This window comes from Ovis aries, chromosome 11 (assembly GCF_016772045.2).
Source record: "Ovis aries strain OAR_USU_Benz2616 breed Rambouillet chromosome 11, ARS-UI_Ramb_v3.0, whole genome shotgun sequence".
NCBI classification, from domain to species: domain Eukaryota; kingdom Metazoa; phylum Chordata; class Mammalia; order Artiodactyla; family Bovidae; genus Ovis; species Ovis aries.
Genome location: NC_056064.1, coordinates 9,139,604 through 9,167,477, shown reverse-complemented (window position 1 = coordinate 9,167,477; position 27,874 = coordinate 9,139,604). Strand labels below are relative to the sequence as shown.

The 27,874-nt window shown below is 50.3% G+C and overlaps 1 protein-coding gene across 12 annotated transcripts; it reads left to right on the top strand.

The window, feature by feature from the left end:
- The first annotated feature begins 1,670 nt into the window (after positions 1-1,670).
- On the top strand, positions 1,671-27,658 carry MTMR4 (myotubularin related protein 4). Of its 12 annotated transcripts, none has more exons than XM_060395111.1 (20): positions 1,671-1,719; positions 2,874-2,912; positions 6,585-6,674; positions 7,024-7,140; positions 7,649-7,731; positions 12,355-12,515; positions 12,608-12,704; positions 12,907-13,020; positions 13,839-14,035; positions 14,275-14,406; positions 14,903-15,014; positions 15,509-15,704; positions 15,939-16,124; positions 16,202-16,372; positions 16,522-16,676; positions 21,919-22,697; positions 22,818-23,320; positions 24,789-24,899; positions 25,093-25,181; positions 25,405-27,658. In XM_060395111.1, the coding sequence occupies exons 2-20, from the start codon at positions 2,910-2,912 to the stop codon at positions 25,580-25,582; spliced, it is 3,474 nt and encodes a 1,157-aa protein (XP_060251094.1). In that variant the 5' UTR covers positions 1,671-1,719; positions 2,874-2,909; the 3' UTR covers positions 25,583-27,658. The 12 variants fall into 12 exon arrangements, with proteins under 12 accessions (XP_060251094.1, XP_060251095.1, XP_027831157.1 ...); XM_060395112.1 differs by having other exon boundaries at positions 1,671-2,260; XM_060395114.1 differs by lacking the exon at positions 1,671-1,719 and adding an exon at positions 2,301-2,450.
- Positions 27,659-27,874: the final 216 nt, after the last annotated feature.

Genomic DNA, 27,874 nt, shown 5'->3' with positions numbered 1-27,874 from the left:
GGTGGCTTCCGGTGTCACTGTCTGTATCTTTCCCATTTCACGGAAACCAAGATCCTAGGACCCAGTTTTGAAAGGTTGCTGGAGGAGGATGCTGGTTTCTGGCTTCTAGTAGGGGCAGGAGAATGGGAAAAACTTTCCCCTCCCATGACAAGAATTCAGTCCCTGCCCAGAATCCAGCCTGGCCAGTCTGTCTTCCTGTCGGTATCTGTCCTGCCTCTGTTATCTGGAGCCCATCATCTTTCCCACATATAGTACTAAGACTGCCATAGACATTTTAGAATTGATATCTGCCCTGAAGAAAACATGGTATTAATTGCATGCACCCTCCCAACTTCATATTTCCTCTGTTTTGGGGAAAGGGATATGCAGAATTAAACTCTGCACTCTAGGAAGCCTGTGATAGAGTACTGAACACAAGTTGAAACCCCTGTAATCACCAAACACTATAGAAAGTGCTGGGAATGGAAAAAGTACAATCGTCGTCCTGTAAGAATTAAATATTCATTTAACGAATATTTATTAAGTATCTGCTAGGTTGCAGACTCTAAACCTTGGGAGTTAACAGTGAACACAGGTAAGGTTCCAGTTCTCCTGGGATTTACTAAATACGGAGTAAAAGCTCCAATGTCCCTTGCAAAAGAGAAGTGAAGACATTTTGGCCCCGGGACCTGATATTAAAGCATTCAGGTCCACTCTAACTTAAGCTGTCGGTTGAGAATCTGAACCAACTGTTCTCCATTTCTGTCGGGTTGGTAGTATCTCGGGGCCAGGGCGACCTCCGGCGGCCATCCTCCGCCCTGCTGCCCGCTGTGGCTCCCCTGGGCAGAGAGGAAGGGAGGCGCCAAGAGCTGGATCGTCAGGGGAGTCCGACTCCCCACACCCTTTACAGACCAGAGAGTCGCAACTAGCTCGTGGCAGTCTCAGCCCCATCTCTCAGGTGAGAAAGCTTCTCAAAACGGAAAGCACCATTCATTCAGGTCACGAACAGGGCGGGCTCGCCGACGCAAAGGGAGGGTTGAAGACGTCAGGGTGCGGAAAAGGAGACTCTTCACCCCCACCAGTCGAAGACCGAGACGGAGCCTCAGGCCCAGATCGTCCCCCTTCTCTCTCAGCATTCAGAATCTTTTTCTCCCTTCTGGCTTTGCGCCGCACAACCGCAGAGAAACCAAACGGAGAACTGGATAAGGCTTAGGTGCCTCCCGGGACTTCTCTGAGAAGTACCCCTAAGGCGGGCTGGTCACCGGAAGTGGCTGTAAAGCCCGGGCCCCTACGAGGCTCCGCCCTCCACTGCGCTACCGGGAGGCCACGGGCCGCCCCCACTTCCGGTCCCTGGAGCCGTCGCCTGCAGCCCCCCTTTTCTGCTCTCCCATTGGCTACCGCAGGGACGCGCTGTGATTTCCCATTGGTTGCGTCTCTACCCCGGCGCCGCACCTCCTCCCTCCAGGCGCAGCCCCGTTTCCCGGAAGCCGATAGGCTAAAAGCTGGGAGGGCGTCTGCCCCACTGGACCAACGAGCGGCGCGAAGAGAGAGGGCGGCGGCTGCGTGGTGGGGGCAGGGCGGGACTCGGCGTGGCTATTGGCCAGGGCGGGCACGGGCCGGAGGTAGGATTGGTTGGGCCGCGGGGCGCCGCGGTGGGTCGGAGCTGCGTGGCCTCCGCGGCTGCGGGAGACGGAAGTGGCGAGAGCGCGGCCTCCGGAGGGTCGGGCGGACGCCGGCTGGGTGAGTCACCGTGCCCCGTGCACTGCCGGTCTGCGAACCGCAACCACCGCGTCTTGCCCGGCCCCGCCCCGGCCCCACCGGCTTTCGTGAGCCCCGCCTTCTGTCATTCGGGGCTCCGCCTCCGAATCTTTAGGCCCCGCCCCTAAAACCTGGGCACCTGGGCTCCCCTGTCAGCCTGACCCGCCCCCCCACCCCGTGACCAGATTCCCGAGGTCCGGACACCGTGGGCCTCCCAGGCCTGTCCTTTTCTCGCTCTCCCTCGCTTTCTCTGAGGCTGCTTGCCAGTGGGCGGTGAGGCAGCAACCCCGGACTTGCCGCCTCCATGAGGAAGGGTGGGCTGTGACCATGGAGGCGGGGAGGGCCACGGATGGAGACATATCCACACAGCCTTCTTCGGGGTACTGCTGGACTGCCCCCTGAGCTCGCATAGCAGGCATGAAGAAAACTGTCAGTGAAACCTGGGCCTGGTTACCTCAGTGGCTCCCTAGGTGGGCCAGGGAGGCCCATCCTGACATTCCCGTTGCTTGGGCCCACTTGACAGGTACTGACTCTGAGGCCTGCACTTGCCTGATTCTGTCCCTGTTGTGTGGCCTCCTCCCACTAACCTGCTCCTCATTTGGTGTCAAGTGCCCTCAGAGGGACACGTCCAGCCCTGCTGCCTTCTGATCACAGGTTGTGGTCCCCTCCCTCTTGGCCTCTGCTCTGGACTCTGCCCCCAGTAAACAGGTCAGGTGGGTGCTGCTCCCAGACTCAGAGGCTGGCAGAGTGCTCTTGTGGATTCATGTTTCCACCAGGACCAGAAGTGAGCCCTGGTTGGGCATCCTCTATCTCTACAGAGCTGGCAGATCTTTTGCTTTCCCACAAAGAACGGGGTTCGGAGCATTTTAATTCTCTTCCTGGGATTGGGAATCAGGACTCGAGTCCTGCTGCAGGACTTTGTGGCTGCCTTCATGCCCTGCAGAGTCACTTGTTGCTTTCTCTGCATGTAGCTCCCATTGCCTCTGTCTGGCATACTGACTTGTGGAGAGGCTGGGTTCTCTGTGAGGGAGGCAGATAAGAGTTGTGGGGAAGTTCGGGAGTAGTTCTGTGGCATTTGTTGATACTGTGGTGATGCTCCGTGCTCTTGACTCATATGTTTCTCTGTCTCCTTACAGTGAGAAGCAGGCAGCCAGGACCCTCACCACGATAGAATGGTGAGTACTCTTTGCTCAGACTGCGGTGTTTTCTGTAATCCTGGTGTCTTTCTCCATGAAGCTGCCCGCCCCTCCTGGACCTTGAGCTCCAGGCAACTCTGTTCAGCAACTAAACAGGTTCATCTGCCCTGGAGATAAATTAGGGCTTCTTAGGTTGCAAAACATCAGCTGATACACAGCACTGGGAGCGGAGGCCTCTGGAAATCTTTTTCTGCACGTACTCTGACATGCTTTCCCCACACCACCACTGTCTCCCTTAGTTCTTCATATTGGCCCTTGTCTTGCTCCTCCTGGTCCTTGGGTGAAGCTCTCTGCTTTGGTCTGAAAAGTTAGACTTCCTTTATATCAAGACCCTTGTAGTTCCTACTGAGTCCCTGAAGTATTGTGGGTGCTAGATCAGGAGTGACCCCTCTAAAACTGTGGGGCTTCTCTAGCTCCAGAGTGCTGCTCTAGCTCACTGAAGCACCCTCAAGGTACCCAGAATTTCACTGGGGGCTGTGTGTGTGTTATAATGATCCCATACGTTTTCTACTAACAGTAACTGCCATTTTTTCACCTCAAATACAAGGAACCTCTGAATTCCTGAGAGCTGGGGGGAGGAGGAGGAAGTAGTGAGATGAGAAGGGAGTGGACAGCTGCAGGCCTGGGTTCAGATCAGGCCCTGATTCTGGCTGTATCTCTTTAGTTGTTTCACGTGTCCCCAGTGCTTAAGGACAGGTCAAAGCATTCAGGTGATGAGAAGACTTGCTCTTTTCCTTCCATAGACATGTGGGTGTGTGGTGTGTATAGTATTGTTCTGGTCTCTTCTCAGAAAGCCTGCTGGTCCTGGCCCCCACCCACTGATAGCCCTTGTCCTTTTTCTCTCTGTGATACCATGAAAGGAGTCAGTCTGATCTAATTTTGAATCCTAGCACCACCACTTAAATACTTCAGGTGAACTGACTTTCTCTGTAAGCCTCAAATCTCATGAAATTCTTTCAGAGTTGAATGGTTTTAGCCAGATAATGTTTGAAACATGTCTGGCTCATAGTAGATGCTTAATAAAGTGTCAGGTTTCTCCTATTCTCCCTTCCCCCAAGACCAAAACCCAAACAAAAGCCCTGGTTTCTGAAAGCTACCAGGCACTGGGAGTGTAGGGTTTCAAACAGTTCCTCCTGTGACTCTCGGTGACATTTCAAGTGTCTTATCACTGCCCTTATTCTCTGGCCCTCTACGCAACTCCCTCCATTCCCCTACCCTTAGGTTTTGAGTTTTGTGTTTGCATAGTTTCTGTGGTTCATAGTTTCAGCTCCTCTCTTTTCTAGCCGAAGAAATTTCTTAGGACTTTCTTACCCTTAAGACAGAGGATGTGAAACAAGGGGAGAGGTGGAGCTTAAGGACTAGAGCTGGGCAGGGGCCTTAGAATAAAAAACCCCGAGAATTTCCCTTTCAGGAGTGTGCAGTGACCCAACTGTCATTAGACCTGTGTCCATTCTAAGGGGCAAAAGGGGAGTGGGATTAGTGAGGTCCAGGGATTGGAAGACACCGATGGACAGGGGAATGGTGAGTGGTGGTTTTGGAGGGAAAGGAAGGAAGCCTAGAAACTGGAAAGGGCCCGCGATGGAGGGAGGTGAGATCCATCTTGGGACTCACAGCAGGATTTGGGGGGACTGGGAGGGCTTGGGGACGGACGTGTGGAAGAGGGGTGTGGGGTGGCTCACTTGGGAAGAAGAGGAATGAAAAGATGTAGGCGGTCTCGCCGTCCCCTTCCACGCCGCTTGGGAGCTGGGGGCGCACTCGCTCAGCCCCGGGTCCTGAGGGACCCCAGAAGCGGCCCCCTACCCACCCCAGGACGCGCTCCTAGGCCGCGGAGGGGCGGTGGGGAGGGAGGAGCCCGGGCTGTGGGCGGGGCCCGGGGCGTCCCGCCCCCGCCCTCCGCCCCGCGCGGTCGGGGCGCTCCCCTCGCCGGGTTCCCCTCCCTTCCGCGCTCGTGAGCGAGGGCGGAGCTGGGCTCGCTCCATTGTGGAGCCGAGGGGAGAGGCGCGCGGGAGCCGCGCCGAACCCCGCCGCCCGCGCTCGCCTCCTGGCCGCTGCGGCTGCACCTGGCCGGCTCCGCAGCCGGGATGCGGCGGGCGCCCGGGACCGGCGGGCAGCGCAGCGGCTCCGGGGACATGTGCGCTGGCCCAGACCGCCCGCGACCATGAGCCTGACCGCCCGCGTTTCCTGCTCCATGCTCAGCTGCTTCGTAAGTGCCTGCTCCGCCTGCGGGGCGCGGTGGGCGGGGGGGGGGGGCCCGGACCCCGACGCCGGCTGCACCCGCAGCCCCGCCCAGGGCCGGCCCTCGAGATTCCGAATTTCAGCCCATCCTCCTTCCCAAGGGCCCTGCCTGGCAGGGAGAGGGGATGTTACCCCTTTTCTTTACGGGACTTGCTTTCATCTTTGGGTGCCGAGAATTGCCGAAGGCCGGGGATGGGAATTCAGTGACCCATCCTGGCCCCGAAGCCGCTGCCCTTGACTGCAGAGCTTGAGGCCCCGCCCTGCGCGAGTACCTCCTTTACCTCCGCCTCTCGGTCTTGGTCCCGTCCGCCGCATCCTTGCTTGGAGGTGTGGGATGTGGCCAGTAGGCCTTCTGGGATGTTTGGGGGCTGGTCAGGGAGCACAGGATGTTTGAGCTGTCTCCCTGGCTCCCGTCTCCTCCCCCTTCCACCATTCCACCCCTCACCTGACGCGCCAGTCTTTTCTCCTTGACTGTCCCCCAGACAGCCTCTCTTCTCCATCTTCCCTGCCACTCTGCCTCTGCGGGCCTCCGTACCTCTGCATCATTCCCCGCCCTCCCCTCCTCCCCCTTTGGCTTAATGCTCCTTCCCAGCTTCTCCCATCTGTCCGCTCAGATGTTCCCACCCCTCCCCTCCTCACCGTTCCCCCCCCACATCCCCTCCCCCATGATTGCCAGGTTTCTTCTCTCTGTCCTTGGGTCTCCTGGTTCCTCCCAGGCGCCTGATCCCCTCCTCTCCCTGCCCTCCCTGGTGGCTGGGAAAGGAGTTACTTCTGCTTGCTCTGGGATTCCTCAGGAATTCCCTTCAGATCGTCAGCCAGGGCAGGTTGCTTGGCAGGTGGGGGTGCTTATTAGCAGTGAGGGCCTAACTGGAAAGGAAGCTCCACTACAAAACACATCCTCCTTTTGAAAGCATCCGTGAAGGCCCTCTAGAGGCATGGGCCTGAATCCCGCGCTTCCCTCCTCTTTGTCTCCTTCACCCACCAGTTTGAAGCCTCAGTGGAGTGGCCTGGGCAGCCTGCATCCCCTCCTGTCTTTGTGACCAGCTTGCACACCTGGTTCCTACTCCTCAGGGCAGCACTTCCCATTTCCCACTTCTGTCCTACCTTTCCAATTCGCCCTTCTTTTGCTTCATTTCCTCTCCTTCATTTGGGCAGTTTGGGCTCTACAGGAGATTCCCTCTTTGGGGAGCACAGATTCCCAGTGACTCTGTGGACCTTGCTCTTCTCTTAGGCTTAAGAGGCTTGAGTTCCCCCTCCACTTCACTCCTCACACAGCAAGCCGGGCCTCTCTTCCCTCCTCTGGAGACCAGAACCTTTTTAAGGGGTGTATGTGGGGTTATTGTGGGGAGGGGAGCAGAATGAGGCCTGATGGGCCAGGTGGAGCCTGATGACTTAGGGTTGAGGCCTTCCCCACAGGGTGAGGAGGGGCCCCCCAGCCTGGAGTACATCCAAGCCAAGGATCTGTTCCCCCCCAAGGAACTAGTGAAAGAGGAGGAGAATCTGCAGGTAAGGAAGAGCTGGGGGCCCGAGGTGGGTAGAGCTCCCTGCCGGGTTCAGGAAACACCCTTCCTTTCCTCCCCAACCTCCAAATATCTCCAAGGGGATCTGGTATGGGAGCTCTGGCTTCCTGCTCCTGGGTCTCTGGAGGGAGGGGAGTGAGTCTGTTGTGGAGCCTTGGGCCCCAGGGAAGGCAAGAGCTTTCCTGTATGGCTGTTGCCTGGTGCTGTTACCATGGAGAAGACTCTTGTCCTGCCTTGGCCCAGCTTTTCCAGAGGGGGTCCTACAAATCAAGGGTTGGAGAGGGAAGTGAAGGGGTGACTCATTTCTGGACTGAGGTCCCACTGCCCCCTGGCAGGTGCCCTTCACAGTGCTGCAGGGCGAGGGAGTGGAGTTCCTGGGCCGCGCAGCTGATGCCCTCATTGCCATCTCCAACTACCGGCTGCATATCAAGTTCAAGGACTCTGTCATCAACGTGAGTTCCTGTCTTGTTCTCCCACACCCAAGCCACAATCCCTGTGAAATTCAGGGTGGGACTGTCAGTGCTCCATTTGGTCGTATCTCCCAAGAGCTGGGGTTCCCTTCTTTTTCTTACTGTCTCCTAGTGGAAAGTCTGTCTGTCTACCTCTTTCACTCTCCTCCCCCTCTTCTCTCTTTCCTTGATTCTGTTGCTGGCCCTTCTAGGGGCACAGTGACTTGATTGGAAGAGTGCCACTTACCAACTATGTGACCTTGATCAATCACTCAGCTGAGGTGCAGTTTCCTCCTTAATAATATGGTGTGCAAACACCTGCCTTGAGGTTTCTGGTGATTTTTAATTGGAGTCACATGTGGAGGACCCAGCACAGTTACCAGGCCCTTAGCAGGCCGTCTGTAAATGTCGGTTTCCTTCCTTCTGTTGCCACATCAGCCTCTGGGCACAGGTGGGTGAGGAGTGACATGGAGCAGGGGGACCTGAGCACCAGTCTGCCCTGCCTCTGCAGGTCCCGCTCCGGATGATTGACAGCGTGGAGAGCCGGGATATGTTCCAGTTGCACATTGCCTGCAAGGACTCCAAAGTGGTGAGGTGAGAATGGCGGGGTCTCGCTCAGGTCCTCTTACCTTAGTCTTGTTGAGACCGCCTGCTACAGGGTTTCTCTGGAGCAAGAAGGGAAAAATACTGCCTCCCCTTTCCCATTTGGAAGAAACAGTGAAAACCCTGTCTCAGTTGGCAGAATCAATTTTCTGACCCACAGTGTCTTGACTAAAGAAATGGGGATAATGCCGCCAGGGTTTTCATAAGGGTTAAATGAGATGACGCACCCGAGAGTACCTAGGGTGTTAACCTGGCACAGAGTTCTCATGTTGGGATTTTCCTAGTGGTCCAGTGGTTAAGACTCTGAGCTCTCCATGCAGGAAGCCTGGGTTTGATCCTTGGTCTGGGAACTAGATCCCAGATGCCACAACTAAGACCTAGCATGACCAAATAAATAATTTTTAAAAAGAAAAAAAGCACTCATATTGTTCTCGACTCATTTATTTATGAATTTATTAAGCACTTTATGCCAGGCTGTTCTAAGCTCTAGGGATATAGCAGGGGACAAATAGACATAATTTTCTGCCCTCATAGAGCTTGTATTCCAATGGGGAGATATGAGCAGTAAATATTAAGTAAGTAAAATACATTGCCTTCCCAAGTGGCTCAGTGGTAAAGAATCCACCTGCCAAGAAGGAGACGTGGGTTCTATCTCTGGGTCGGGAAGATCCCCTGGAGAAGGAAATGGCAACCCACTCCAGTATTCTTGCCTGGGAAATGCCATGGACAGAGGAAGCTGTTAGGCTGCAGTCCACGGAGTCGCAAAAGAGTTGGACACAACTTAGCGACTAAACAGCAGCAGCGGCAGAATATATTGAATGGTAGTGAAAGCCAGTCAGTTGTGTCTGACTCTTTGCAACTCCATGAACTGTACAGTCCATGGAATTCTCCAAAACCAAAATGGCTGTCTGGGGAAGCCTTACAAACAGCTGTGAAAAGAAGAGAGGGAAAAACTGAAGGAGAAAAGGAAAGATAGAAGCATCTGAATGCAGAGTTCCAAAGAATAGCAAGAAGAGATAAGAAAGCCTTCTTCAGCAATCAATGCGAAGAAATAGAGGAAAACAACAGAATGGGAAAGACTAGAGATCTCTTTAAGAAAATTAGAGATACCAAGGGAACATTTCATGCAAAGATGGGCTCCATAAAGGACAGAAATGGTCTGGACCTAACAGAAGCAAAAGATATTAAGAGGTGGCAAGAATACACGGAAGAACTACAAAAAATGATCTTCACGACCCAGATAATCATGATGATGTGATACTCATCTAGAGCCAGACATCCTGGAATGTGAAGTCAAGTGGGCCTTAGAAAGCATCACTACGAACAAAGCTAGTGGAGGTGATGGAATTCCAGTTGAGCTATTTCAAATCCTGAAAGATGATGCTGTGAAAGTGCTGCACTCAATATGCCAGCAAATTTGGAAAACTCAGCAGTGGCCACAGGACTGGAAAAGGTCAGTTTTCATTCCAATCCTAAAGAAAGGCAATGCCAAAGAATGCTCAAACTACCACACAATTGCACTCATCTCACATGCTAGTAAAGTAATGCTCAAAATTCTCCAAGCCAGGCTTCAGCAATATGTGAACCATGAACTCCCTGATGTTCAAGCTGGTTTTAGAAAAAGCAGAGGAACCAGAGATCAAATTGCCAACATCGCTGGATCATGGAAAAAGCAAGAGAGTTCCAGAAAAACATCTATTTCTGCTTTATTGCCTATGCCAAAGACTTTGTGTGGATCACAATAAACTGTGGAAAATTCTGAAAGAGATGGGAATACAGACCACCTGACCTGCCTCTTGAGAAATCTGTATGCAGGTCAGGAAGCAACAGTTAGAACTGGACATGGAACAACAGACTGGTTCCAAATAGGAAAAGGAGTACGTCAAGGCTGTATATTGTGACCCTGCTTATTTAACTTCTATGCAGAGTACATCATGAGAAACGCTGGACTGGAAGAAACACAAGCCGGAATCAAGATGGCCGGGAGAAATATCAATAACCTCAGATATGCAGATGACACCACCCTTATGGCAGAAAGTGAAGAGGAACTCAAAAGCCTCTTGATGAAAGTGAAAGAGGAGAGTGAAAAAGTTGGCTTAAAGCTCAACATTCAGAAAACGAAGATCATGGCATCTGGTCCCATCACTTCATGGGAAATAGATGGGGAAACAGTGGAAACAGTGTCAGACTTTATTTTTGGGGGCTCCAAAATCACTGCAGATGGTGATTGCAGCCATGCAATTAAAAGACGCTTACTCCTTGGAAGGAAAGTTTTGACCAACCTAGATAGTATATTCAAAAGCAGAGACGTTACTTTGCTGACTAAGGTCTCTCTAGTCAAGGCTATGGTTTTTCCTGTGGTCATGTATGGATGTGAGAGTTGGACTGTGAAGAAGGCAGAGCGCCAAAGAATTGATGCTTTTGAACTGTGGTGTTGGAGAAGACTCTTGAGAGTCCCTTGGACTGCAGGGAGATCCAACCAGTCCATTCTGAAGGAGATTAACCCTGGGATTTCTTTGGAAAGAATGATGCTAAAGCTGAAGCTCCAGTACTTTGGCCACCTCATGTGAAGAGTTGACTCATTGGAAAAGACTGTGATGCTGGGAGGGATTGGGGCAGGAGGAGAAGGGGACGACCGAGGATGAGAGGGCTGGATGGGATCACTGACACGATGGACGTGAGTCTGAGTGAACTCCGGGAGATGGTGATGGACAGGGAGGCCTGGCGTGCTGCGATTCATGGGGTCACAAAGAGTCGGACACGACTGAGCGACTGAACTGAACTGTTTGGGGTGAAGGTCGTAGCTTTAAACAAAATGATCAGAGAATGGATGCAATGAAAAGGTGATGTTTGAGACCTGAAGAAAGTGACCTGTTGGTATTTGGGAGAAGTGTGTGCCAGACAGAAAGACCAGTGCGTGCAAAAGCCCTGACACAGCGGGCGGGAACCTGGCACAATGGCAAGGAGGCTAGCATGGCTGGAGTGGAGTGCACGTGGGTTAGGATGGGGGATACAAGATCAGAGAGGTTGGGAGAGTGTCAGGCTGTCATAATGATTGGCTTTTACTTGAGGGCAGTGGAGAAACCACTGGAGGGTTTTGCACAAAGGAATGATGTGGTCTGATTATGGAATCACTCTGGCTACTGTATTGACAGGAGATGGAAGCAGGATGGGGGCAAAAGCTAGGGCGTAAGCTGGGAGACTAATTAAGAATCTGTTGTAGTTACTCCAGATGGGCGGTCAGGATGGCTGGTCCAGGTTGGTAGCAAACAAAATGGTGAGAAGTGGTCAGATTTTGAAGGTAGAGATGACAGGATTTGCTGACAGATTGGATATGAGAGAAAGAGGGATGACTCCAAGGATTATTAAAAGGATAATAAGACTGATAAGAACCTACTCTCCAGCACAGGGAACTCTAGTAAATACTCTGTAGTGACCTATATGAGAATAGAATCTAAAAAAGAGTGGGTATGTGTATAACTGATTCACTTTCCTGTACACCTGAAACTAACACAGCATTGTAAGTCAATTATACGCTAGTAAAAATTAATTTTTTAAGAAAAGGACGCCCAGTTTAGAGCCTGCTGTGTGCTTAGGACTGTTGGCATTCAGAACAGAAATTCGCATTGCCCTTCCCTTCAGGGAGATTAAAGTCTAGTTGTGGAAGGAAGACAATCTGTGGGAGAGGGTCTTCCATCTACTCTCACTACAGTATACAGTAGCCAGAGTGATTCTATAATCAGACCATGTCACTCCTTTGTGCAAAACCCTCCAGCTCAAGTAGGCTCTGGGAAAACTTATTGTTTAATACTCCCAGCACATTAAGAATAATAGAGGAAGGGCTCTGTGGAATGGATTAGGCTGGGAAGGGCTCAAGGAAGAGGTGGGCCTGCAGCTGTCTTCAGGGTATCTGGAGGACATGGCTAGGCTGAGAGGAGACCACTAAGCAGAGTGAAAACACCGGGAGACAGGACTTCCTCCCTGAGACAGAAGGCTTGTGTTGGGGAGTTGTGGGTGATAATACAAGGGGTAGCAGACATCCAGGGTCAGAGTTTTAAAACTTTTTTTATTTTTAAAGTCTTTGCTGATTTTTGTTACAACATGGTTTCATTTTTATGTTTTGCATTTGGGCCATGAAGCATGTGGGATCTTCGCTCTCTGACCAGGGATCGAACCCACACCTCCTACATTGGATGGCAGGGAAGTCCCCCAGGGCCAGATTTCATAGCATTTGGATTTGATATGAGAAACAGGGAAATGGCAACCCACTCCAGTATTCTTGCCTGGAGAATCCCATGGACGGAGGAGCTTGGTGGGCTTCAGTCCACGGGTCGCAAAGAGTCAGACATGACTGAGTGACTTCACTTCACTTCAGGCTCCACTAGAGGGGATTCTTATGTCTCAGAAACAGGAGTTCTTGGGAAGAGAATTATCACCCTATGACAGCGTCCCTTGGGTGTTGGCCAGTGTCCCTGGTCCTCCCCAGGGTCCTCAGGCCTTAGCTTCCGCTTTGCAGTCTCCTCTCCCCACACCTTCCCGGGGCTGGGTCTTTGGCCCTCCTGGCCCTTGCACACGCTCGCCTCTTGCCTCACTTCATGGCTTCTTGCCTGGCAGATGCCACTTCTCCACGTTCAAGCAGTGCCAAGAGTGGCTGTCGCGGCTAAGCCGGGCCACAGCGAGACCTGCCAAGCCCGAGGACCTCTTTGCCTTTGCCTACCATGCCTGGTGCCTGGGGCTGACTGAGGAGGACCAGCACACCCACCTGTGTCAGCCAGGTGAGGCCAGCGGCACTCACTCCTTACCTCCTGCTCCTCCTCCCTCTCGGCCCCGGGCCCTCGATGCTGATAGGCACGGGGCTGTGTTGCAGGTGAGCACGTACGATGTCGGCAGGAGGCCGAGCTGGCGAGGATGGGTTTTGACCTGCAGAATGTCTGGAGGGTCTCACACATCAACAGCAACTACAAGTGAGAGGGCTGCGGGGTGGGGAACCCAAACCCCATTCTGGACCCAGACCTCCTCCCTGGGTGGGTAGAGCAGGGTGGGCATAGCTCCTGGCTCCCTGAGGGCGGGGAGCTCCTGGTCCCTCTCCCCACAGAGCCGTCCCGGGGGACCTTGTGATTACAGGTCTCTAATCAAGCTCCATGACCCCCTCTGGTCTTTCCACAGGTTGTGTCCCAGTTATCCTCAGAAGCTGCTGGTTCCCGTATGGATCACAGATAAAGAGCTGGAGAACGTGGCTTCCTTCCGCTCCTGGAAGCGGATCCCTGTGGTTGTGTATAGGTGAGGCAGTGGGCACTGAGGCATCAGTGAGACGTTCTTGGTGCAGTGAGGAGAGTCAGAGGTGGAGGTCTGCGGTAGTGTGGTTAACTGGGAATTGACACTCTTCAGGAAGTGGCTGTGAAATAATTTTATAAGAAAAACTGGTTAGTTGTTGTTTTCTCCTTAGGATGAGGCTTTTGGGAAATTTATTCACGTGTCTTTTTTCTTTGCTTTTTTTTGAGGACGCACGTGCACGCGTGTGTGTGTGAGAGAAAGAGAAATATTGCATTAAAACGGGTTGGTAAACCATGGCCTGTGAACCAAACCGGCCTGTAGCCTATTATATGTTTAGTCTGTGAGCTATGAATGATTTTTACATTTTTATCTTAAAATTTAAAATTTTATTTTAAAAAAGAAAACATAAGAATACGCGACAGAGACTGGCTATGACTCCCAAAACTGAAACTTTATTGCCTGGTTCTATACCAGAAAACATTTGCGAGGCAGGTTGCAGCCAGGAGGTTTGGAGCTGCTCATGCTCTGGGCTCAGGCTTGTTCTCCTGCTGGGGTTTCTACCTGGAGCAGGGGCTGTGTAGACGTGATGAGTCAGTGTCACCGTGGGAATACACGGCACATCCGAGAAATGTATGTGACCATGCTTTGTACACTGTAAAGCCCTCAAGAGATGTTAAGGGCTTTTGGTTCCTCTTCTTGTGGCCTGGATGATCGGGTGGTCCCCGCTGGCTTTGGAGATCTCAGCTTGGCCCCCTGGGCTCTCAGCGGCAGGCCTCTGGGGGCTGTGAACGCCGAGGGCGTGATCATTTCCTCTGTTTTGTCAGACACCTACGCAACGGGGCTGCCATTGCCCGCTGCAGCCAGCCCGAGATCAGCTGGTGGGGCTGGCGCAATGCTGACGACGAGTACTTGGTCACATCCATCGCTAAAGCCTGTGCCCTGGACCCAGGGCCAAGGACCAGTGGGGGCTCCCTCAGCACCGGGAATAGTGAGGCCAGCGAGGCCTGTGACACTGACTTCGGTAAGGTGTGACTGGTGCCGCCCCCTGGGGAGCAGGCCCCCACCTTGGCCTCCTGAGCTCCCAGGGAAACCCCAGGGCAAGAGGGAGAAGAAGCAGACAACATACAGGGCACCTGGGTTCCTGCCTTTTGGGAGGCAGGGGTGGTGGTGTGAGGGGTCTTGTGAAAGGCAGTGGCCCGGGCAGGGTGCTCCTGGGCGCTGACCAACCCAGGATCTTCCCCTTGCCCTGTGTGTATGCAGACTCTTCCCTGACGGCGTGCTCTGGAGTAGAGAGCAGCACGGCTGCCCCCCAGAAGCTGCTGATCCTGGATGCCCGATCCTACACGGCGGCGGTGGCCAACAGGGCCAAGGGTGGCGGTTGTGAGTGCGAAGGTATTGCCGTTACCCAGCGTCTGCAGCCAGCCTGGGTGTGGGGCCTCGGGGGCAGCCTGTGCATGGAAGGAGCCAAACAAACCCGGCTTGGGATCAGGACTCTGCTCACTGGCTGTGACTGTGCTGAAATTGCTTAATCTCTGAGTTTTCTTTTCCATGTGCAAAATGGGGATGGAACATCCCTCACAAAGTTGTTGGACGATTAGAGGTTGCACATATAAAGTTCCTGGCACAGAGCAGCTGCTGTTTGTTGAGGATTTACTGTCCCTTGTCATTAGGAGTCGTACTTAGGCATCATTGTCATTTGTGGTGGTGTTCCCACTATTAGTATATGGCACTTGAGAGAAAAAAGGGTATTTAGATTTCCAGGCTACACTGAGCTCCAGCCTGGAGCGGCCTGCCCTGACGGGAGCTTCACCTGCTGGGACTGCTCCTGTCCTGGAGGCCTGTTTCCAGGATGTCCTCACTCTCTTGCTTTCCTTGTGTGTGTGTGCAGAGTACTACCCCAACTGTGAGGTCGTGTTCATGGGAATGGCCAACATCCATGCCATCCGGAATAGCTTCCAGTACCTCCGTGCTGTGTGTAGCCAGATGCCGGATCCCAGCAAGTAGGTGTTCCCAGCTCTGATTCTATCCAACCTCTAGCTTCATCCCTTACCCGGTGCTTCTCATGCTGGGAAGATCCGGTGGGGAGATGGGAGTTGTGAGGTACCAGAAACTCCGGGGCCTGGGGGCAATGGGCCAGTTCCAAGAATGCTTCTTCCGTTTCGCAGCCAATGCTTTGGCGGGGCTACAGGACACTGGGTTCCTTTTGTCTGAATTCGTTGTCCTCCAAGAACACAGAGAACTGGGAGGCAGAGTGGCTGGAAGCACATGTGATGCTTCCCAGATCCTCTGTTGATCGGCAGGGTGTCTCGCTGGCCATAGGTTCTGTCTTCCCCACCATCTCGCTAGATGTCTCTTGGCAGGAGGGCCCTGGGCTAGACCTCTTGGCATCAGCTCTCGCAGGGGACTTTGTTAAGGTGTAGGGCCCAGGGCCGACAGAGAGACTGCTGCAGCTTCGGCCCCCTTAGTGACAGATGTGACCTCTGCCCTCGCGTAGCTGGTTGTCAGCTCTGGAGAGCACCAAGTGGCTGCAGCACCTGTCGGTGATGCTGAAGGCAGCGGTGCTCGTGGCGAACACCGTGGACCGGGAGGGCCGGCCCGTTCTGGTGCACTGCTCGGACGGCTGGGATCGCACGCCGCAGATCGTTGCGCTGGCCAAGATTCTCCTGGACCCCTATTACAGGACACTGGAGGTACTAAGGGGTTGGGTGGGAAAGAGCTGGAGGAGGGGAGTTTGGGGAGGTACTGAGCCCCCTGGGTCTGCCTGGGGATCTCTCCCCGGAGGACATGGGTAGCTCAGAGTCCTCTTCCAGGTTTGGGCCTGTTGTTCTCTGAAGCTGCCAGCCCCCTTGCTTTGGGCATCCCTGGCAGGGAGCACCATGGCCTTCCCAGAGAGGCCCTCCGCTCGAACCTCGTCTTGGTTGCAGGGTTTCCAGGTGTTGGTGGAATCTGACTGGCTGGATTTTGGGCACAAGTTTGGAGACCGCTGTGGCCACCAGGAGAACGCAGAGGACCAGAATGAGCAGTGCCCCGTGTTCCTGCAGTGGCTCGACTCCGTCCACCAGCTGCTCAAGCAGTTTCCCTGCCTGTTCGAGTTTAATGAGGCCTTCCTGGTAAGTGGCGCGTCCAAGGCTGGGGCAGGGGCTGGCGGCAGGCAGCCTGGCCTGGTGCCAACTGTCCCGCTGTCTAGGTGAAGCTGGTACAGCACACGTACTCCTGCCTCTACGGCACCTTCCTGGCCAACAACCCCTGTGAGCGGGAGAAGCGTAACATCTACAAGCGGACCTGCTCCGTGTGGGCCCTCCTGCGAGCCGGCAACAAGAACTTCCACAACTTCCTCTACACGCCTGGCTCAGAAATGGTGAGTCCCGACCCTTATCCCCCAGGTGCATCTTGGGGGCCTGGGGGGTGCTGTCCCGAGGCAGCGGGAAGAACAAGGACCCAGAGGCTTGGGAAGGAAGGGGGACCCGAGACATCTCACAGAACCTGAGTACGGAGCTGCTTTCCTAGGTCCTGCATCCCGTGTGTCACGTCCGGGCGCTGCACCTCTGGACAGCTGTGTATCTGCCGGCGTCATCTCCGTGCACACTTGGGGAGGAGAGCATGGACCTCTACCTCTCCCCGGTGGCTCAGAGCCAGGAGTTCTCCGGCCGCTCTCTGGACAGGTAAGAGGGGCTCCTTTTCCTCTCTCCTCTACGAAGGCATTGGCTGCTTTGTGCCTTGCCTACATGCTGTTTTCTTCCTTTTATGAAATACTTTAAAATAACTTCTCGAGTCATTTGAAGGCAAAACTTGGCTCAGGGCTGGTAGCTAGCTTGGAGGGCACTCTGTGTGTTCTCAAGACCCTTTCTTAAGATAAGAGTGGTTACCTTTTTTCCATGCTGCCATCATCCTTTGTGACACACCCAGGGGAGAGGAGAACAGAACTGAAAGGACTGTTTCAGGAAGGTTTGTGGGAATGGTCCTGATTTATATTAACTGATAGAAGAGCTGCGGAGCGTGCTATCTCAGTAATAACCTTTGCTGTGTCCACAGCTCCCAGCAGCATCTGGCTCTCAGGGACATGGGTCTGCTGAGGGGGAACGGCCTTCACATCACTCCCTCAGAATTTAAAGGGAGACGTAAAAATTAAAGTTACATTCTGGCTGACTATCGGGGGAAGTAGAATGGAGATTGGTTAAATTATGAGTAATATGTGTGTTTTTTTTTAAGCCAAACAATATAAAAGTCAAAAATGACAGTCCTCCCTCCCTGCTCCTTGTCCCCACAGGTGTTCACTGTTGCCACTTTGGTGCCTCCCAGATGTTTATCTGTACACAGACATATCCACACTTTCATATAAAAACATTTTTAAAAATACAATGACCATATTTTTCACATTGTTCTGAAAATTGTTTTCTCCACTGTGCATCAGGATGTCAACCCATGATAGCACATATAAAGCTGCTTTATTTTTTTAGTGGCTGCATAAGTCGAAAAGTAGAGTGTATGGAAATTTATATAACCAATTTTCAATTGGTCATTTAAGTGATTTCCATTTTTTAATCATTATAGGGGGTGTTTTACTTAACATATCTTTAAAAAGTTTTTTGGTACAATACATACAATATTTGCTTCCCCCATGGCTCAGCTAGTAAAGAACCTGCCTGCCAGTGCAGGAGATGCAAGAGATGTGGGTTCGATCCCTGGGTGGGGAAGATCCCTTGGAAAAGGAGATGGCAACCCACTCCAGTATTCTTGCCTGGAAAATTCTATGGACAGAGGAGCCTGGTGGGCCACAGTCCATGGGGTCACAGAATCAGATATGATTGAGCACATGTGCGCACACACACACACACACACACACACACAATATTTACCATCTAAACCATTTTTTTAAATAGTAGTGTTACCGTATACCTTGCATTTATGCTAGTGTTTCTGCCAGATAAATACTTAGGAATGAAAATACTGGGTTCAAAGGATATGTGCATTTCAAATTTTGATCTTTGTTTATTGGTGGAAAGTTTTTAAAATATAATTTAACATAATTGGTTGAATATTATAAAGGAAAACAAAACCCCCAACCTCCTAAGCTATAAATTTTAGATCTTTGGAACTGAGTCAGTTGTCAAGGGCTTATGGATAGGCTTCAGGAATTCTGTGATATTCTTATTCCGTGAACTATGCAGAATTGGGTACCAGTTCATAAGTTTCCTTTTCCAGGAGAGGGGCCATAACTTTTTATCAGATTCTCAGCACGTTCTGTGACCCATTTAACAACCATTGCCTTAAATCAGTATCTAATTTTTCAAATCAATAAATGTTTCTTAAATACCTACAAGCTGCCTACTGTTTTACAGGCTGTACAAAAGACATAGAAGATATTGATCTATTTAAGATACTTTTTAAAAACTGTGAGATAAGGCGTAGGACAGCTGGAGGACAATTCTAAGTTAGCATCTAAGTGAATAAATAGAATGTGTCTTGTTCAAAGCCATTAGAGAAATGGGAAGTAAGAAACGGGTCATTTGGTGACTGTTGATGCCGAGGTTTTTGTGGAAGACCAAGCAGGAACCATGGCTTTTTTTTGGTTTAAGTTTATTTTCTTATTTATTTTTATATTTATTTATTTGCCTACACCTGGTCTTAGTTGCAGCATGTGGGATCTAGTTTCCTGACCAGATTTGAACCCAGGGCCCCAGCATTGGCAGTACTTAGACCCTGGACCACCAGGGAAGTCCCAGGAACCATGGCTTTTTAGTGTCTCTTGTACCTGGCTCAGGGCCTGGAACGTAGTAGGTGCTTTAGTAAATGCTTAAATGAACAAGTGAATGGAATAAAGGGAGTTATAAGCTTGGTAACAAGGTTAGTGGAGAGGGGTCCAAAAGAATAGGATACATGAGAGAATTTCTTTTAAAAAGAAGCACCACCTCTTTGGAGCTGGAGCTGGCAGGGATTGGAAAGCGGCATTTAAAAAAAAAATACTTATTTCTTTGCCTTTGGCTGTGTTGGGTCTTAGTTTCAGCATGGAGGGTCTTCGTGGAGGTGTGGGCTCAGTAGTTGCAGTGCACAGCTTAGTTGCCCCGAGGCATGTGCGATCTTATCTTAGTTTCCTGAGCAGGGATCGAACCAGAGTCTACTGCACTGGAAGGTGGATTCTGAACCACTGGACCAGCAGAGAATCCCTGGGAAGGGGTATTTTGAAGAATAGAAAGAAATAAACAGGATAGTTCCTTGAGGGCTTTTATACTGAGGAATTTATTTTGATTCAGGTGCCAGTAGTAAGTCATTGTGACCTGGTGAAAAAGGGATTTTTCAAGAATTAGCCAGTGAGCAGGGTAGTTGGAAGCACGGAGGCCAGCCAGGACTGTTGTAATTCAGATATGAAGGGAAAAGAAAGAATTAAATTCAGATGTTGTTGAGAAGTCATTGGCAGTCTGTGGTGTTGACTGAATGTTGGAAAGTGGAAGTGAAGAGTTAAGAGACCAAAGTCAGGTCCCAAGTCTCTGAGCTTAGAAACCAGGAGGATATTAGTACCATCTGTAGAAACTGAGGGGTTTCCCAGGTGGCTCAGTGGTAAAGACTCTGCCTGCAACGCAGGAGATGCAGGTTTGATCCCTGGGTCAGGAAGATCCTCTGGAGATGGAAATGACAACCCACTCCAGTATTTTTGCCTGGAAAATTCCATGAACAGAGGGGCCTGGCGAGTTACAGTCATGGGATCACAGAGTCGGACACAGCTGAGTGACTGAGCACGCCTGCAGGTAGACACTGTAAAGTTGAGAAGATGAGTCAGTGCGGAGAGATGGAAGAGATACATGCAGGTTGGGACTGAAATATCTTGACAACAAAGAGGAGGTGTGCTGTAGGCAGTTCAAGGTGGAGTTGGATTTCATGGATAAAGGTTTTAAAGGAAATGGTTTCTCTCACAGCTGACCTGACTCACCTTCGGTTCTACCTTTCCCTAGATCAAAAACATCCTGCTCTCTTTCCTCTTCTTCCATTAAAGTCCAACACATTCTTCCATCCCCAGATCAGATTCTGTCCTCTCTACTTAGCTGTCCCTGACCACATTCGCTGGATACGTTCTCTCGTGGTTCCAAACTCCTCAGATGTCGTTCTTGCTCCCCTCATTGTTAATTAGACCTTTGGTGCACACAGGACTCAGCTGTGGAGGACAGCAGGCTGTTGCTGTTGTCGAGTCTGGCTAAAGAGTACATTGGAATTCTTCATACTTTCTTCTTTTGTGTGTTTGAAAGTTTCATAATAAAAAATACAGAAAAAAGCTAAAAAGTTGCTAAGCTGAGATTCAAGCTTGGACTATGGGACTCCAGAGGCTATCATCATAATGTTGTTATTGCCTTCTTGGAATCTGTTAACCACACCGACACACAGCAATCAAAATCAATCACAGAGTAAAATCAAACACAAGAGTACTTTTATAGAAGTACTAATAATTAAAAAAAAAAAAACACTTAAAAAAAAAATCAGCTCTATCGTAACTATGTTTGAAGGATTTTTCAGTGTGGGCTTGGCTGAGTGAGGCCTCTGAAAAAGAAAGTCCAGCAAATTCTCCAGTTTCTTGGCAAATTTTCCTCAGTTTTGTTGCTCTGAACACTTTATCGAATTGTATTAAAAATTAGGGTGGTCATTCTTTTTTTTTTTCTTCAGTGTTTTATTTTCTATTGGAGTATAGCTGATTGACACTGTTGTGATAGTTTCGGGTGGACAGCATAGGGACCCAGCCATACATACACATTCTCCTGCAAACTCCCCTCCCATCCAGGCTGAGGGCAGTTATTCTTGAAAATGTTGGTTGCCCATTTGGTGTACACAAATGTCTCTAGAACTGTATACTGGGGAAGTTTCCATGGTGACTTGGGCCTCAGAGGAGTATGCTGCCGCTAAATGGTTGTAAAAAGCCATGCTGGTCCCTGCTGTGATGGAGGGATAATTTATAATAAGGAAGGTTATAAAAATGAGGTCATGAGTGAAGCCTTAATAAGTTTGTGGTTGGTTGCCTATACTTTGAATCCTCATAGCATCTCGGCAAGGTAATTTATCGTCATTTTATAGAGAAGAGAAACCAAGTGTCTGCGAGGTTAAATAGCTCACTTGTAGTCATGTATCTAATCAGTGTCGGAACCGGTATCATCCAACTCCAGGACCTACCATCTTTCTGTCTTGCTGTGTGTAATAGGGGCGGTCGCATGTAAGGTTTGAGGCTGAGTCGTATTCCTGGCTGGAAGGGTAGATTGGAAGGCATTAGCTTATAAGGCAGCTGAGGTTATGGGAGTGGTTGAGTATTCAAGGGAGACTGAGCAAAGACTGACGAAAACTGAGGACAGACCCTGGGTTGGGTTCCTGAGGAGGGGGTTCAAGTCCTACACTTTTTGCAGAGCAGACTCTTTACTTTTTTGTGGCCATGCTGTGTGGCATGCAGAATCTTAGTTCCCAGACCAAGGATCGAACCTGCACCTCCGGCAGTGGAAGTGTAGCATCTTAACCACTGCCAGGGAAGCCCCAGAACAGAGTTTTGCAGTGAGCATTGGCTGTTTGTATCTTTTTTTAAAGATCTATCTATGTATTTTACTTTTCCGGCTGCGGAGGGGCTTCTTACTGCTGCAGGGGGCTTGTCTTGCTGCAGAGCACAGGCTTTGGGCAGACGGGCTCAGTAGTTGTGGTGCACGGGCTTTAGTTGCCCGCTGCATGTGGGCTCTTCCTGGATGAGAGATCGAACCTGTGACCCGTCTTGACAGGCAGATTCTTAACCACCGGACTGCCAAGGAAACTTGAACATTGGTTATTTGTAATCTTAACTGTTATTTCTTGTGAACTCTGGCTTTGAGTGTTTTGATGACCCAATTCTGTCTGTTGGAGGTAGCTTTCAGTTCCTGACCTGGAGGTGGTATGTTGTCTTTGCAGATTACCTAAAACGAGATCTATGGATGATCTTCTTTCTGCCTGTGACACAAGCAGCCCCTTGACACGCACATCCAGTGACCCCAACCTGAATAACCACTGTCAGGAGGCCAGAGCAGGCCTGGAGCCCTGGCATGGCAATCCCGAGGCATCGCAGACTGCCTTCGTGGAGTCTGGGGCCGGAGGTCCCCAGCAGGCTATAGGGGAGGTGGCGGGTCCTCCCTCGCTGCCCAGCAGCCAGAAAGACTACTTGAGCAATAAACCTTTTAAGAGTCACAGAAACGGTTCTCCAGGTTACAAACTGCTCAGTGCCACAGTGCCCCAGGAAACGAAGAGCAGCACTTCTGAGCCTGAGATCAAAGCCCTCGCAGAGACTCAGGCCCCAGCTCCAGGCCCTCCTGCCCAGGACGAGCTGGATAGGACTTTGGATGGCACAGAGGAGCCACCTGAACACTGTCCTGAAAAAGCAGCTATCCACGTGCTCTCTAAAGTCATCTCGGACAAACGTGAAGGAACCGGTGACTTTCCTGAGTCCTCCCAGAACCCCCTCCCAGGTGCCCTCCAGCAGGCCCAGCTGGACTCTGTGCTGGGCATGCCCTCCAGACGTGCCCCAGATCATGGTCTGGGCACCCTCTGCCACCCACTGAGTGCTACCTGCCAAACTCCTCCAGACCCCAGCGGTGACGTTCTCAACCAGGAACCCCCGGGGTCTGCAGCAAGTGTCGCCCACCAGGAACCGCCTAGTTCTGTGCTAGATACGATTCACGGGGAGGAAGACACAGGCAAGAGGGGGAATCATAGGAACGGGCAGTTGTTGGAGAACCCCCGCTTGGGAAAAGTGCCATTGGAATTGGCCCGAAAGCCAATTTCTCAGAGCCAGATTAGTGAGTTCTCTTTCTTAGGGTCCAACTGGGACAGCTTCCACGGGATGGTGACTTCACTCCCCAGTGGGGAGACCACCCCTCGACGGCTGCTTTCCTATGGCTGTTGTAGCAAGAAAGCGAGCAGTAAGCAGACGCGGGCACCGGGGCCCTGCTTTGGGGGCCAGTGGGCTCAGAGAGAAGGGGTGAAGTCGCCGGTCTGTTCTAGTCATTCCAGTGGACACTGTACTGGTCCAGGTGGAAAAAACAACCGGATGTGGCTGTCCGGTCACCCAAAGCAGGTCCCCAGCATGAAGCCTGTGCCCCTGAGCTGCCCTTCTCCAGTGCCTCCTCTCTACCTGGACGACGACGGACTCCCCTTCCCCACGGATGTGATCCAGCACAGGTTACGGCAGATCGAAGCGGGGTACAAGCAGGAAGTGGAGCAGCTCCGTCGACAGGTGCGTGAGCTTCAGATGAGGCTGGATATCCGCCACTGCTGCGCCCCTCCAGCGGAGCCCCCCATGGACTATGAGGACGATTTTGTAAGTACTCATGGCCTGCCCGCATCCAGCCTTTCACCCGCCACATAGCTGTTCACTGGGTACTTGCTGTGTGCCACTGAGTTAGAGGGGTGGGCTGTAGGATGAGAGACCTTGCTCTGCTCTCAGGGAGCTCACAGTCTATTGGGAGAGTCAAGCCCACCATTAGAATGCTGTTCTTAAGTGACATGATAGTCGGAAGCGTCAGGTATCCGGGGCCCTAGGGGAGTCAAAGGTCAGGGAAGGCTCTCCTAAGAAGATAGTGCTTGAGCCGAGTGCTAAAGGATGGGTTACTTTTAGCTACACAGACAGTGAAAAAGGAATCCCATTTGCAGAAGCATGGAGGTATTCTACGGGTGTGGCTTGAATAAAGAGGTGTGTGTGTTTGCACATGTGCGTGCATGCGTGCACACTTGTGCCTTGACTGTGAGGGAGGGAGTTGGTATTGTGGGAGGTGAGATTGGGAAGTGGGAAGGGATTAGAAAGCTCAGCTTGAGAGCTCATTTTGTGTGGATTCTACCTTCAGGGGAGTAAAAGTTTTGGCTAGTGAATCATAGGATCAGAGTACTGCCCCAGAGGGACTTCCCTGGCGGTCCAGTGGTTATGATTCTGAGTTCCCAGTGCAGGGGGCCTGGATTCCATCCCTGGTCAGGAAACTAAGGGCATGGCTTGCCCCCCTCCAAAAATAAAAAATCAGAGTGCTAAAAAGAGTACTACCCTAGCACCAGTGTGTCCAGTGGATGAAGCAGTTGAAAACCAGGGAGGCTGGTTAGGACCTCTTGGAATAAGCCAGGTGAGAGACGACGAGGCACAGCAATCCTCAGGGAGCTTCTTGGAAGAAGCTCTAGAACATTCCCAATTGCCTGCTGTGCAGTTCTCTGCTGGTGGGATGGTCAGGGCTAGCAACTTCTTTTTCACCGTTTAGAGTGATGGTTTAGAACAGGAGTCAGCAGATTTGTTAGGTAAAGGGCCAGATTGTAAATAATTTAGGCCCTGAGAGACTATTGTCTCTTTACAGCTACTAGGCTCTTCTGTCAAAGTGCAGAAGCAGCCATAATGACAATGTGTTAATAAACTGAGTGTGGCTGTCTTCCAGAGAAACCTGACTTACAGAAGCAGGCAGTGGGCCAGTTTGGCCTGTGGGCCAGAGCTTGCGAACTCCTGGTTTAGAATGTAACAGGAGAAATATTCTTTCTATACTGTGATGCAGCATGTTGGTTAAGAGCATGGGTCTGAAGCCAGAATGCTAGGTCCAAATCCCACATTTACTAGCTATCAGCTCTTAATTCTCTCTGTGGCTTAATTTCCTTATTTGTAAAAGTGGGGATAATAATAGCATACATTTATAAGATTGTCAGGAATTAAATAAGTTCCTGCATATGATGTACTTAGTGCCTGACAGACACATAGTGAACAATAAATGTTAGAGATGATGAAGGCGATGGTGGTAATGCCTTGGCTTTTTCTTTAGACGTGTTTGAAGGAGTCAGATGGCAGTGATACAGAAGATTTTGGCTCTGATCACAGTGACGACTGCCTTTCAGAAGCAAGCTGGGAACCTGTTGATAAGAAAGAGACTGAGGTATGTCCAGGCAAATACGTGGTGGGTCCTTCTGCAAGATAGGGAGTTCTTATAATTTTCAGAGACGAGTGACATGTTCTCCCCGAGTTGACTCTCTATAGGCAAGTAGTAGCCACCTAGACCTTGTCCTTTTCTTCCAGGATGCTTTCCTTGCTGCAGTGTTGCTGGAATTTTTCCTTTTGCCCTCTGTTAGGTGACTCGCTGGGTTCCAGACCACATGGCATCACATTGCTATAATTGTGACTGTGAATTCTGGTTGGCCAAACGCAGACACCATTGCAGGTAACATGTTTTGTGTGATTCAGTAGGGCTTGTAAAGCCATAGAAAGGGACATAGATATGAACTAAATTGAGTTAATCTGATAACGGAGATACCTTTATAGGAACTAGTTTTGTTTTTTCCCAACTTTTCTTTTCATTTACTCACATAAGGCCTTTTAGAGTATCATTCATTCTCAGTGTGTGGGCGTCTCTGATGAACTCTTCCTTCTTTGTGCTTTGGCAGAAATTGTGGAAATGTATTTTGTGCTGGCTGCTGTCACCTGAAGTTGCCCATTCCTGATCAACAACTCTATGACCCAGTTCTCGTCTGTAACTCATGTTACGAACATATCCAAGTATCTCGGGCCAGGGAACTCATGAGCCAACATCTGAAGAAACCCATTGCTACAGCTTCCAGTTGAATGCCAGAGGAGAAGACCTGTCCAGTTTTAGCAGGTTTGAAGGGAGGATATGCTTCAGGTGTAGTTTTTGAAGGTTCCTTGGTGTGGCTCATGAAATCACAGAGCTCAAAGATACAGTCTTGAGAAATCCTCCTTGGTACCATGAGACTGGGGCAGAGGAATTCCAGTCTGGCGGGAGTCCTCTCCTAGTGAGACCCTCACCTTGGGGGTAATGGTCCTGATCCAGACCCAGAATCTGGAAGCTTAACGTTGAGTTGGTGACTCCAGTTTCTTTCTCCTGGGGTCACAAGATGATGATTTCATAGATACTGCCTGGTGATGTGTGCCCTAAACAGCAATAGAGAGGCATATGTATAACCAAACTCCAAGTGATAACCAGATCCATCTCTCCTCCACCTTGAAAAAAGCAGATTATAGTATATAAGATAGGAATTCCTATCCTATTTGAAATGAACTATACCCTGTACCTCTGTGCTCTGTGTCTGTGCATGAAGGCTCAGTCTTTAGAGGCACTCCCTCTAGTTGCATTAGTTCTGTCTTTCTGTGGAGTTTGGTTTTAAAGACTGGTCCAGCTAGTGGAGGTTTTGCTGTATTTTTCACTTGGCTCATCAGCCACCTTCAGTGAACATTCAGTTTAGGGGGACAGTTTTAGGGAGTGAGACAGACCTTTTCCGGAGCAGAGGAAAACTCTGCTATGTTCAGTCCTGGCAGACATCAGTTATTTGGAGCTGTGAAGGCAGTAGTCTTTGTTACTCATTGGCAGCTCTGGAGGTAAGCACTGTGAAGAATGAGAAGGGAAAAGCAGAAATTATCCTTGTGAAATATTTGCTGATTGTGCCCTACCCTTTGCGCCTGACTTTTCCTAGTTGTCCTGGTGCTAACACAGGAGCTACACCTTGATCCTCTCCTGGCATGAAAATAAAACAATGGTTTTTTTCGGGGGGGTCTTTGTTCCATTGCCCACTTCCCACATGTTGTCTTTCCCTTGGCTGCTGCCTCCTCTGGGTCACACTGCTTCTTATCCTGAACACTTGACACGTTGAGGGTAGAATTTAGCGTTTGGTTTTTACCTCCTAGAATACGCTGTTTGGTATGTGAGGGTTTCAGTACAAATGCTGCTGTCTATTTCTGTGCACTTAACAATGGAACCCAAACAGAAGAAGAGAATAAAGCCTTGATACCAAAATTGGGAGAGAAAACGTGTCCATTTGGACCAAACATTGTTTTTGTTTGTTTGTTTTCATCTTAATATGTACCAGTGGCACTTAACCAAAAGATACAGTGATATTAGCCATGTACAGTGCTTAGGACAGATACAGTCTCCTTGACTTACAATGAAACCACTAGGATTTCCTTTTACGTTTTCCTTGATTCACTGGTGTAGAAAAGGTAAATTATACTTAGGCTCAGCCTGTTTTAAAACTATGGTAGCTGTCTAACTGCTACTTGTTCATGTTGCTTCCTGGAAAAAAATTTTTTCCGTTGAAAATACCTAGGATCTGCATTTAGAACAAGAACTGTTATTTGCCCTGACCTTTTCTTCAGCCCTACAGAGAAGCATCTGTACTTTTTATGCTTGCCATGGATGTAACCTAAAAAGTTTTGGTGTATCTAGGTCAGTCTAGCAGAACTTTTTTTCGTTTAAATGGAGTTGAATAATGGAGATTTTGTGTCTGGGAAATTCCTGAATTCATTGAAAAAGTAACAAACTATTCCTTGTCTCCAATACGTAAAATGAGCATTTTCTCAGTCATTACAATTTACTGCCAGTTGTGAGTGGCTTTTTAATTAACTCGACTTTCATTGCACTTCGATTGGTGACATTTGAGGAGACTGTATCTGTCTGCTTTGAATGGCTGTTTTGAGGGACTGTCCCATCAATGAACATACTGCATGGCCTTGGAGAGAGACTCTGGGCTCTTGGCTCAGATGTATTCATCAAATACTCCTTTCAGAGCTCTTGTGGGTGTAAGTGACATGATGTGGCCAAAAATCCAAACTGTGCAGTTGCGTTGTGACAAACATGCAATGTGCTGTAAAAACTCAATTCAATTTAAATAAAATCTCTATATTAGTGCTGCTTTGTTGGGTCTTTTTCTTCATTTTTAACTTCTAAGAAAACACTCATTTTTTCTTTTGACCCTGAGAGAGAACTGAAACATTGCTCCTCTGTCTCCCAGCTATTTCCATGTTTAAAATGGCCCTCTCTTTTTTATCAGCTGTATTGTCATTTATTGATCAGACAGGCCGTTATCCTTATGGATCCCATTGAATTTGGTCCCATCTGATGTG

What these genes read in the sequence shown, in the direction of transcription:
- MTMR4 (XM_027975355.2), top strand. Translation starts at nt 5,092, where the DNA reads ATGAGCCTGACCGCCCGCGTTTCCTGCTCCATGCTCAGCTGCTTC. An exon ending in GCTCCATGCTCAGCTGCTTC is followed by an intron (nt 5,137 to 6,584) that starts GTAAGTGCCTGC and finishes CCTTCCCCACAG; the next exon opens with GGTGAGGAGGGGCCCCCCAG. An exon ending in GGCCTGTGACACTGACTTCG is followed by an intron (nt 14,036 to 14,274) that starts GTAAGGTGTGAC and finishes GTGTGTATGCAG; the next exon opens with ACTCTTCCCTGACGGCGTGC.